General features: G+C 46.1%; 2 protein-coding genes across 3 annotated transcripts in view; one reads left to right on the top strand and one right to left on the bottom strand.

Annotated features, from left to right (window-relative positions):
• Positions 1–11,742, top strand: part of LOC311002376 (dynamin-2-like) — an 87,335-nt gene that overhangs the window by 63,999 nt on the left and 11,594 nt on the right. The window lies entirely within an intron of this gene.
• The window catches only part of LOC311001986 (adhesion G protein-coupled receptor L1-like), a 36,360-nt gene continuing 25,351 nt past the window's right edge, over positions 734–11,742 (bottom strand). The window contains exons 11-26 of the mRNA XM_083993165.1: positions 11,494–11,679; positions 11,339–11,377; positions 11,039–11,219; positions 10,810–10,932; positions 10,031–10,248; positions 9,752–9,925; positions 8,202–8,414; positions 7,788–8,008; positions 7,556–7,622; positions 7,335–7,423; positions 6,133–6,301; positions 5,892–6,041; positions 4,903–4,999; positions 4,702–4,812; positions 4,292–4,315; positions 734–3,263 (exon numbers count right to left, since the gene is read on the bottom strand). Of these exons, the coding sequence (XP_083849291.1) occupies positions 1,252–3,263; positions 4,292–4,315; positions 4,702–4,812; positions 4,903–4,999; positions 5,892–6,041; positions 6,133–6,301; positions 7,335–7,423; positions 7,556–7,622; positions 7,788–8,008; positions 8,202–8,414; positions 9,752–9,925; positions 10,031–10,248; positions 10,810–10,932; positions 11,039–11,219; positions 11,339–11,377; positions 11,494–11,679 (4,074 nt within the window). The 3' untranslated portion in view covers positions 734–1,251. The remainder of the gene's footprint in view (positions 3,264–4,291; positions 4,316–4,701; positions 4,813–4,902; positions 5,000–5,891; positions 6,042–6,132; positions 6,302–7,334; positions 7,424–7,555; positions 7,623–7,787; positions 8,009–8,201; positions 8,415–9,751; positions 9,926–10,030; positions 10,249–10,809; positions 10,933–11,038; positions 11,220–11,338; positions 11,378–11,493; positions 11,680–11,742) is intronic.

Raw genomic sequence — 11,742 nt, 5'->3', positions numbered from 1 at the left:
ATTTTCTTCCTTTCCCTTCTTCCTCATTCAAGTGAGTGCCTCATATATTTTGTATGTGGTATAGTATTGAATTGTCTCAGTTAATGAATGTAGTTAGTCTGTTATATTCCAGCACCGTTTCTTATAATTCAGACTGCTCTTTTTGGAGTTCTTCTCCCTATTATACACCTCATCTCTTCTCCTCCTTTTCTACTGATGATTTCTTTCTGCTTCCTCTAAGAGCCTCCACCGCTCTATACAGCCACACAAACAGAAAGACAAAAACATTTATTTCACATGTTTACTTGAACTTCAATAGCAATACAAGACAATCAGAACACTTGAGGTCGATATGTACAAGGATCTCAGGGGGTTGCAGAAAAGTTCTGAGGTTTTATATGATCTCTGGCTCTGGAGTCAAGAGTCCTGTTGGCTGTGACAAACTCCATGGCAACGAGTCCCATCACCAACAGTTTCAGTGTCAGGTGGAAGTGGGAGGAGGGGGCGGAGCTTTTGGTATTGATGTGAGATGGGATTGGTCGAGAGTTCAAAATCAGAAGGAGGGGATGTGTGTAAGAAGCCCCCCAATTGATATTGATAAAATGCTTCACTGTGATACATTAATTATACAAGAATGATGTATATACACACGCACGCACGCACACGCACGCACACACGCACGCACACACACGCCCTTTCGCACACGCATGCTCATCAAGCTAGACACACACTCGCATGTACACTCACACACACTTGAGCACTTTCCTCCTACAGTATGTAGCCTTGTAAAGCCACTATAAAGTCATGCACATGTTCTTTGAAAGGATTTTTTGGCAACACACAAGTGCTTCTTTGACACACTGTTTGCTTGCTACAGGGAGGGGCAACACCCAGCTGATGAACCAATAGAAACTTAGATGATGTTCCAATAAGGATTAAGCACTGATGAGTCGGGAAGACACAGCAGGGTTTTCAGGAGAGAGGGGAGAGGACGAGGAAGAGGAGGAGGAAGAGTTAGAAATGGATCACAGTCATAGAAAAGTAACAAAACATGGAAAGGGGGGAAGTCTCGTGGTGATCGGGAGATAGAAGCAGGGAGGAGCCATCGCCGTCGCTATCGTCGTCGTTACCTTCTTCATGCCTCATCATCATTATCCTCTTTGTCATCATATGCACTATCATTTCAATCAGTTTGGTCGTCGTAATTTGTTGTTATTATCACCATCTTCCTTCTCCTCCTTGGTTTCTATTCCCCGATCACCACCGCCCTAGTCACAGGCTGGTCACCCGCTGCATCTGTCCGTCGTCTCCGTCCGAGCCGGGCTCTGCTGTGTACGCTGCTTCTCCGTTGGACGCCAGCGGCGGCGGCTGGTAGAAGGTCTGCAGGTGATTGGGCCGCGGGCCGAGCGGGGGTCGCCCCAGGCTGTAGGGGAGTTCCAGGGCGGGGCGCTGGGGCGGGCTGGTGGGGCTGACCTCTTCTGGACCTTCGGGGCTGCTGTCGGGGTAGGAGAGGGTGGGGGGGGATGTGCGGGTGTAGAAGCGAGGAGGCGAGCTGCTGCGGCTGTACACCTGGGGGGAGTGTCGGGAGTAGAGGTTGTTGGGAGGCGAGTTGGTGTCTCTCGGAGCGAAGATGTTTGTCGGCGGAGAGCTTCTGGGGAAGATGCTGAGCGGCGGCGAGCCTCGCTCCCCCGGGTAGAGCGGGGAGGGGTTGGAATCTCTGGCGTAGATCGGTGAGGTGTCGGGATCGAGGTCGAGATCGGGCGTCAAAGGCAGAGCGAAGCTGTCTGAATCCTCTCGTTCACCGTGGTAACGAAGAGACCCCCTCTCTTTCCCTCGCTTCCTCCCATCCAGACCTCCGTCTTTGCTCTCAAACAGAAAGGATTCGTCCCTGTCTATATCTATCCCTCCTCTCCACACGTCCAGCACTCTATCCTTCTGTTTCTCATTCTCTCTTTCCACCCCTGCCCTCCATCCATCTCTGTCTTTTAAAAACAAGGTTTCTTCCTTCTCTCTCTCCACGCCACCTCTCCATCCATCGACCCCAAAATCTTTCTTCTGGGTTATGAACGTCTCTTCCTGCTCCGCCTCCGCTCCTCCTCGCCACACCTCCATCCGTCCGTCTCTCTTCTCCAGCAGATGAGGTTCCTCCCTTCCTCTTTCGATGCCACCTCGCCACTCCTCCATCTCTCCATCTCTCTTCTGAGAGGTAAAGGACTCGTCCCTCCCTCTCTCGGCTGCTGCTCTCCATTCGTCCATCATTCCGTCCCTTTTTAAGAGGAAGGTCTCGTCCTTCTCTCTGTCCGGGCCGCCTCTCCACGTCTCGACGCCCGCCTCCCTCTGTTTCATCAGCAGTGGCTCTTCCAGAGCCTTGTACAGCGGCTCAGACTCCTGTGGGGGAGGGGGAGGAGGAGGAGGGAGGGGTCTGTCCCGGTAACGGTCCCGGTCCCTCTCCCGCTCTCTCTCTCTCTCTCTGTCTCTGTCCGTGCCTCCACTCGGCTCGGCGGTGCTGCGGTGGCGTGACAGAGTGCCGGGGGTGCGGCTGAGGGTGGAGTAGGGCCGAGCTTGGACATCAGGAGGACGCGCTTGTTGTCTGTCCTGTAGCCCGCGGCGACCCAGAGTGCCTTGGAGCTGCGACCGGTCCCCGTCTTTAAGCAGCTCGCGGGACTCGGAATCGCCGGCGACTCGCGCGTGCGACCAGCCGTCCGGTAGCCGCGACGTGGTGGTGGCGTGATCTTGGACGCGTGCGGCGGGATGTGTCTCGGTGTCTTGTGCGTGGTGCCTCTGTGTGTGCGCCCAGCCCTCTGGTGCGTTGTGGCGCGTGTTGGGCTGCATGGTGGCGGCCCAGCCGTCCTGAGGCGGCTGCGCGTGTCGAGTCAACGTGGCGGTGTGAGCGAGCGCCGCCGCCCTGTCGTGGTGGTGGGGCCTCGCCAGGCTCCCGTAGCGCTCGGGGGGGACGGGCATGGGGGCCGAGGGCCTCAGGTTGCTCTGCACCAGCTCCGAGATGATCATCTTCTCCAGCGCCGCCGCGTCCGACAGGTTACGGCGCATTCCGGAACCGCCGCCCAGATCGGCGGTACCGTGAGGGGTGAGGAGGGCCGGAGAGATGTCGTCCCCTCCCAACCCCACGCCTCCCTCCCTCAGAAGGTCACTGCTGCCCACCACCCCGGCCCGGGACCCGGGGGTGGTCCCCAGACCGTGCAGAGTGAAGGTGTTGGGGGTGTAGCCTCCGTTGAGACACACACTGTCCAGCCCACAGGACTCCTGGCTCTGGGACACAACACCCTCTGCAAGGAGAGACAGGAGGACGCCCATTACAAAAGGACATGGACACCCCACACGGAAAGAACCTATAGCTTTTAATATCGGTTTGAATATATGTGACATACATAAAATTGTCCGTTTTCATATATACGCATATATGCTATGATGACAAACTGCATATAGGTTTCATATATGCACATATACAGTATATGCACTGCAAAAACTCAAAATCTTTCCAAGAATATTTGTCTTATTTCTTGTCAAAATGTCTAATTTATAGTCAAAACTAATCTCTTTCCACTTAAAATAAGACTCATCACAAAAAATTAACTTGTTTTTAGATCATTTTCACTTGTTTCAAACAAATTTTCACTTGAAATAAGTAGAATAATCTGCCAGTGAAGTTTTTCTTGTGCTTGTAATAAGAAATAAAAACTTGCTCCACTATCAGATTATTTCAAGTGAAAATATGCTTGAAAGAAGTAAAAAAGTGTCTAAAAACAAGCTACTTTTTATGTGATTAGTCTTATTTTAAGTATAATGAGATTTGTCTTGACTGGAAATAAGACAAATATTATTGGTAAGATTTTGAGTTTTTGCAATGTGATGACAAACTGCATATAGGTTTCATATATATGCATATATCCTCATAGGATATATGCGCATACATGAAACCTATATAGCATATGCTATATATGAAAACTGCCAATTTTATGTATGTCACATATATTCAAACCTATAGGTTCTTTCCGTGTGGGACTACTAAGAACTTACATTAAGATGGACATGAATGAATGTACAAATGAATGAGCAGAGTTTAGTTTTCGTGTGCCTGCTGACGGTGCAGTCTCACCAAGAAGATTTCATTATTAGCAGCATTATTTGATGAAATGTTCAGTGTATAGCCACATGGAGGAGATGCAAATTATGTATTCATGGTCTATGAATAGTTACTGTCTGCAAATATTACAGAGAGACTATGAATTGAACCACAGTGCACAAGGAGAGTGGCGCTCAATGATTCAAGTGAGCACAATAAAGGAGCTCGTACTCTGTTTGTTTCTGAAGGTTCCTACTGCTCCACGTTACGACAGAGAGACAGAAAGGGAAATAGTCAAAACAAATGAAAAAAGAAAAACATTTAAAAGACAAACAATTCAAACTCAAGAACTGAAATCAACATGACAACAAAAGCATTTAAATTCCAAACATTCATACTGTACAAAAACAGAAAAGCGACAAACCTTACTCTGCAAAAGACTTGGACCACTTAGGAAAAATTATAATAGCAAATATGATATTATTACCATGGTTTATCAAATATATATTTTTTCTATATAGTAACATTTTCCAGTGTGGCCTATGAGTTTTGCAAGGTACTGTGTACACAGGTAGAAAGACAGTCAAAGATAGCAACATAAAGAAGCAGAGGCAGCACAGTAGCAGAGTAATGAAAGGTACCGGTGGAGGTGAAGGGTTGGTTGTAGCCCTGAGCCAGCATGGTGTCGTACGGAGAGGCTCCAGGATGAGTCTGCAGTACTGGATTAGTAAGGAAATGGTTTCCCAGAGGAGCTGAGAATGGAGAAAGGAAGAGAGGGAATAAACAACCAACACAGAGGGGACAAAGCTGACATTGAAAGACAAATAAAAAATGACCCCCACCTCGGTTAAGAGTAGGAGTATTGTTCACATCTGCGGCGATGAAAGACGATTCAGTCTGTCTGCGAACAGTGTCGTTCCACATTCTCCTGATGCGACTCTGGAACACAAATGTTTCACACGAGGTCAAATCTGACTCAGACAGAGAGACAAAGACACAGGGCCGGATCTACTAAGATCCCAGATAGCGGGCGCTAAATTGTTTATTGCGTGTTTGGATAGTGCACGCAAAACAGGTGATCTACTAAGAGCTAAATGAAAACACGTGCAAACCGCAGTATTCAAATGAGGGTTTTGGGCGTGGTAATCGACTCGTGGAGTAGGTAAGTGGTAAGTGGTGGTAAGTGGACAGAGAGCTGGACGGACGAAGGGACAGAATGACATTTGATCCGATGCATACAATGACAGCATGTGTGTTCATCTCTCTCGCGCTCTGTTTAGATTAATAAACACAAATTGCTACAGGGCCCAACTCGTCATATAGTGACGAACAGGCAGCAGCTGCAGCGACAATCACGCACCTATAATATGTGTGTGTGTGTGTGTGTGCCGCCCATGATCCAGTGGATTAGTAGAGTGGGACACATGGATCTAAACGCTCTGACCACTGACCAGAGGGATCAAAGACGGGTGAAGGGACCGGGACTGAGAGACGGAGCTGAGCAGCAGGTACTGGAGAGGAGAGGAGAGGAGAGGAGAGGAGAGGAGAGGAGAGGAGAGGAGAGGAGAGGAGAGGAGAGGAGAGGAGCGCACTTCCCAGTATTTTGCGCGTTCTGGCAGAAACGCCCATATTTACATATTCATCAAGGCAACACGCTAAATGGATCGCACGTGCTATTTTGCCCGTTTGAGAGACGGAATCCTCGGTGCGAACAGTTAGTAGATCAGGTTCCACATGTGTTTGCGCGTGCAATCACGTTTGCACACGTTTTAATACACGCAAACCTTTAGTAGATCTGGCCCACAGAGCGTTACTGAGAATCACATTGCACCTGTCTGTTGGCGGTGGCTCTCCGACTCTGGCTGCTGGTGTAGCGGCTGTTGGAGCGTAGGGCAGAGCCCTTTACCGAGTCTGGAGAGCTGGAAGAGGAAGTTGCGCAGCACTGGGAGAGACGCAGGCAGCGGCCGTAGTCCTTCTGGCCCTATGGATGATGAAACGTATTGGTTAAACGGTGCATGTTGACGGACGGAGGAGACACGTGCAGCTACATCATAACACAGACAGAGGCTGACCTTCCTGGCGAGGCTGCAGTGCAGGATGGTGATGAGGAGGCCCTGGGCCGTGTTGAGGGAGGAGAAGAGATAAGCCAGGAGGAGAGACGGAGCAGACAGGAACATCAGGCCTGACGACCATGTGACGCTCTGCAGGAAGAGCAGCGTCAAGGAACCAACTGCCCAAGCCCTGGAGACAAGAGAGTGACATTTCTGTATCATTAAGACAAACTAGTTAAACAAGAGTTCACTTCACTGGCTCTGTCAGAGAATTATTTTCTTCCGCTCTGCGATACTAAAGTACAGAAGATTCAACTGTTAAACTATTTCACAAGGCATCTGAAGAGCTAGATGCCTGTAATTGATGTCAAAGTTTACACACTCAAATTTGAACCTCCTGAACGTCACCATCACTCAGACTCTCTTGTGTTGAAAAGAAAAACTGAATAAAAGAGGATTCAGACAGATTAAGTGACATTGCTAACACCCACCCTAGCTTCCCTTTTATCCTTTCTTGAATGCAAGCTCTTTCCTCCATTTTACCGTTTAGACGGCTTTGCTGTAAAAAAAAATGTTTGCTTTACCTTGCTCAGGTTTAACCTTTTCTTCCTGAAAAGGATGCAGAGACTAAATAGTTCATGGTGTTGCCGAGATCCCTGCAGTGCATTTGACTCTGGCTTTTCAAAAGCTGCACTTGACTTCAAACTATTTGAAATGCTGTTTACCAAGCTGGGTAAAACTCAATGAGACAAAAGAAAGGCTGTGTCACATCCTTTATATGTTTTTACATTTGCATTGATTCACTGCCTCAGCTTGAGTCAGGGTTAAATATTTTGATTAAATATTCACCTCTAAGTGTACAAGCTTCCTCACATACAACAGACTTAAGTCCAAGAAACATTAATTTCAAACAAATCTTTATACTTTTCTTTTCTTTTCTTTTCTTTTCTTTTCTTTTCTTTTCTTTTCTTTTCTTTTCTTTTCTGCTTCTGTTTGAAAGCTATGAAACTACGAAGATATGAAATAAAATATTGAAATGAAAAATGTCTTGCAACAGACAGGGAAGTAGAGAAAACATGTAAATTCTTATCAGTCCAGGGTCTGTTACGGTTTTAAATGTAACTTAACTATGTTTTGCTAATGACTTGAGCCAAAGCTACTGGGACACAAAGAGCTCTCCACATAATGACTAACAAAAGATCAGCATGAGATGCTATACTTACCTCAGGTTGTCATGGCGACTGGAGTCTGGCTTCAAAGCAGCGGTGCTGTGCATCTTATGCAAGGTCATCACCAAGACAACGAGGTTCAACTGAGGGCAAAAAGGACAAATACCAATCCCAGTTTAATATTCCTTCAATAACACTGACTCATCATGATGTCATTACATGCTGATGATTCAGTAGGAAATATTGGAAATCTCTGTGTGAGCAAGAACTTTCACCGTTATGACGACAGCAACAGGTCCAAGGAAGCTCCAGATGAAGTAATTGTCTGTTCGCAGCCAACATCTACACAACCACACACACACACACACACACACACAAACAAATCACAGGAAAATAAGAACCTCCAAAACAACAAAGCCAGCTTGGGAGCCGACAAAGGAAAACAGTACACAGATGGAGCAACTGTCTGCATACAAAATGTGAACACGGACACATTAGTCAACTTACGCAGTCTTTGAACCGTAGCCTCGGAAGTCTATGGCTGCCGACACGGCCACCACCAGTCCGGGAATAGAGTAGCCGCACAGGTAGAAATACTTCCTCCTGGAGTTACGTCCTTCAAACACCTCGCGCTGCAGCAGGTAGAGCTCCACTCCTTCCAGACACAACCAGCAAAACACAGAGAGCAGCGAGAAGTGCAGCAAACCAGCAACGATGGAGCACACAACCTGGAAATGTGAAAAAAGAAAGAGAGAAATAATGACAAAAATCTGTCATTCTGAATTATAATAATTTATGCAAACAATTTAGGCAACACAGCACAACTTTGTAAAGTGATAAACTACTTTGTTGTATCACAAAGTCAGATAACATTTCCATTTTTTTTTTTTTTTATGAATCCAGGTTCTCACTGTGACTCACGGTATATTGTGTCTTGTTAGCGCCAACGAGGAACAGTAGTTCGGTGAGCAGCAGGTTGGCCCACAGGTTGCAGTGGATGGTGCTGTGGTCAGTGTGCCACGGTGAACCCTGGCAGCACAGGGTGGTCAGGCAGGTGGCCAGACACACCAGCGCTACAGAGATGCCCACCCATGACACCACATAGACCAGGAGCTCCTCTACCCCGGCCCCAAACTGATGGAGAAGAAACAATTTAAAAGGGGTTTGTTTAGATCATCAACAATAAGACATTATCGTGAATAAAATAAAATAAAAATCCAGTTTTTCTGAGTAATTTATTTTTTTGTTTGCTTTTTTTGAATAACGTTTTCAGTTTTTCTGACTAATTTTTTTTTCTGTTTTTCGTGGTAATATATTTCTGACTTAGCTTTGAGATTTCAAAATCCTGTGAGAAGCTCCCACCTGCAAGTAACACAAGGACTGATTTCAAAATAAAGGTGCTAAATGAGACTGTTTTGAGTGACACTCTCTGAGGTGGTGTTCTGTAATAACAGTAGTTTCCTTTCAATATAAATCTGAATTTACTTGGAACACAGTGAAAATAAGACTGTATTTTTTGTGGAGCATATCCGTGGATGTATGTTAAGCAATAAAAGAAAGTGCCTTTACTCATTGTGTTATGAGTAGTTCTTTTATTTTGAAGGATGTTTGTTATACGCTCCCTGATGTGACGTGTGTAACTTGCCCCGGGAAAAGTTTGTTGATGCTTGTGTTGGAGCCGTCAGTCTGGAAAATAAAGCAATGGTGGAACCTGAACCAAAGTGGAGTTTGAATACAAATCCTTAACAATGTATCTCATGGATCTAAGATGTAATAGATCCGTGTGGGAGCTTCTTGCGGGATTTTGAAATCTTGTTAGGTCAGAAATAATTACCCCGAAAAACAAACCAAAAAATTAATTAGGAAGTGAATGCAATATACTTCCGTATACGTCTGTATGTAGGAGCGTGTGCATTGATGCAGCTCTATGACAATGTGGATCATGTATCTTGTGTTTTCATTGAGGAGTGCTCGTGTTTCTTTGCACCAAATGAATAAAATCACACTCAACAAAAAGAGCATCTGACAGAGAAAGACTTAAATCCGTTTCCTGTCAGGACAAACTACCCTGCAGCATTTCTCACTCCCTCTGTCTCTTGTGAAGAGCACAGTGGGGGTGAGGTCCAGCTGTGCTACAGCAAATGAGCGAGCGCATAAGGGCGGAGGAATTTGGAGTCAAAAGATGGAGGTAGATTTACAAAGTTGAAGTTTGGCACCAGGCCATGTTTAAAAGAAACCATTAGAAAAGTAGAATAGCAGACAAATTGCACGACAAACTGTTGATCCAATTATCACCTCGGGGCAAAAGCAAAATACCCTTTTGTTGTTGGTGTTGAGAGAAGGTACACATATCACACAAAACAAAACAAAACAAAACAGTGTTCTGTTTTGTTTTGTGGCGTGTGTGTGTGTGTGTGTGTGTGTGTGTGTGTGTGTGTGTGTGTGTGTGTGTGTGTGTGTGTGTCACTTACTGGAGGTTGCTGGTACGTCATGAGCACAGCGTAGCTGGACAGGTGGTTGCATGCGCAGGTTGTGTGTGTGTTGTTGGTGTGTAACAGGCGGCAGCCCTGCGTAGACCACCTGCCACTCCCAGAAAGCCCTGATGCGTTCCAGAACGAGCAGTTGGGGCCAAAGTGGTTCTCCAGCTGGGGAAACAAACACACTAATGCTCAGTGACCATATTCTGCACAATGTTAGGAATTTGTTAATTCCTGGTTGTTATTTTCAGGTAAACCCACTTCCAAACGCACCTGCAGGTGCCTGAGAGTGAAGATGACGGGCTCAGAGAGGTACACCCTGTTGGATCCTCTGTGCACAGACGCAGAGATCACATGGGAGTTGACCACCAGACTCTTCCGCCTGACGTCCGACCCCTGGCCCAGACCCAGCCCCAGCCGCAGAGTGGAGTTCTGTGTGGTCAGGAAGGAGCCCAAGTTCTTATAGAGAGAGAGAACCAGCTTCACCTGGCCTGCAGGGGAAAACAGGAGACAACACAACACAGTGAGGACAGGAATAACACATAACAAGAGTCAATGTATAGATATCTATGTCATAGTTAGTAATATTAGTAGAATAGTACTATAAGCTATCCACAATCCTGTTCTGATCATCACCATTATCAACCCTATCCATGGTCTACTAGCTCTGCACATTTTTTTGTTTTTGATCACGATTTTATTTCATTACCCAAGGGAGTGTAATAGATAGACAATAGACAATACTCACAAAAAAGAAAAAAAAGGAACAGCACCAGAGCAGATGCACACAGAAAATAAGATAACTTTAACGTACAATTATATTATGAAAGAAAAAAAAAGAATAAAATAGATGGATGAATGACACAATAAGCAAGGATGATAATAAGAATAAATAATAAGGTAACTTTAACGTATAATTATACTGTGAGAAAAAAGATAAAAGAATAAGATAAATGGATAAATGACAAAAAATAAATAAAGAATAATAACAATGATGATAGAAATAAAAATACAATAAATCAATTTGATCAATTTCATATCATGCCACGGACCATTGTTACTGTACTGTTGCAGGGCCAGCGCTGATATCTGCAAGATGCTGTCACTGTCGTAGGAGTGAGGGAACGTCAGGTCCTTTATGTCGGCCTCTGTATTCAGCACATACACCTCCAGATCTGTGACATACAGGAAGAGAGCAGCACGACGGGCTGGATGAGCTGCTGAATGAAGAAGAAGAATGAAGAAGAAATGGCAAAAGAAACAGAAAGACCACCAACGTACCAACGTTTGGTGCCCTGTCACTGAAACGGACATCATAGAGGTTGTTGGCCAATAGAAACGCTCCTTTCTCTACTGCGTCCAACAGCAGCGATGCAGAGCGGGATTGGTCGGCACCGCTCATATCAGCCCAGGACACCAGAGCCTCAGGACCCAACAGATTGTCAACTGTCTGAACCACGGCCTGACAATGAGAATGCCAGACAATGAATCACTCAAATCAATCAATCAATCAATCAATCAATCAATCAGTCAATCAATCAGCCTGTCAGCCAGAAAGTCAGACTGTCTGTCATAGTTTACCTGAACATAAGCTCTGCATGTGCGTTCCCTCTTCTGCAGCTGAAAAGCAGAAATGAAGCAGACGTTTATTGTTCCAGTGATCATCAATGACATTTCCGCTTTCATTTGCGGGAAAGGTCAAGTACACATCCACACTGACGACGGGAACAATTTACCTTGTTGTAATTGCGTGTGGCGGATTCTTTATTGGCTGGTCTGAGGGCCTGGAGCTGGGAGTCCAGGATGTCCAGCAGCTGTTCTATCAGCTTGACGGACATGCTGACATCACCGGCGTAGATCCGCCCCCGCGTCAGGTTGACCAACTCCCCAGCGATGTTGGCTGCATTCTCCCCGCTTTTAATCTGGAGTGGGGGGAGTGTGGGAGGGGGAGGCACATAATGTCAAATAGTTTAACATTTAAGAGG

Source organism: Trachurus trachurus (assembly GCF_905171665.1).
Source record: "Trachurus trachurus genome assembly, chromosome: 1".
Classification (NCBI taxonomy): domain Eukaryota; kingdom Metazoa; phylum Chordata; class Actinopteri; order Carangiformes; family Carangidae; genus Trachurus; species Trachurus trachurus.
Note: the sequence above shows the minus strand (reverse complement) of the source record. Positions and strands in the feature narration are given on the sequence as shown.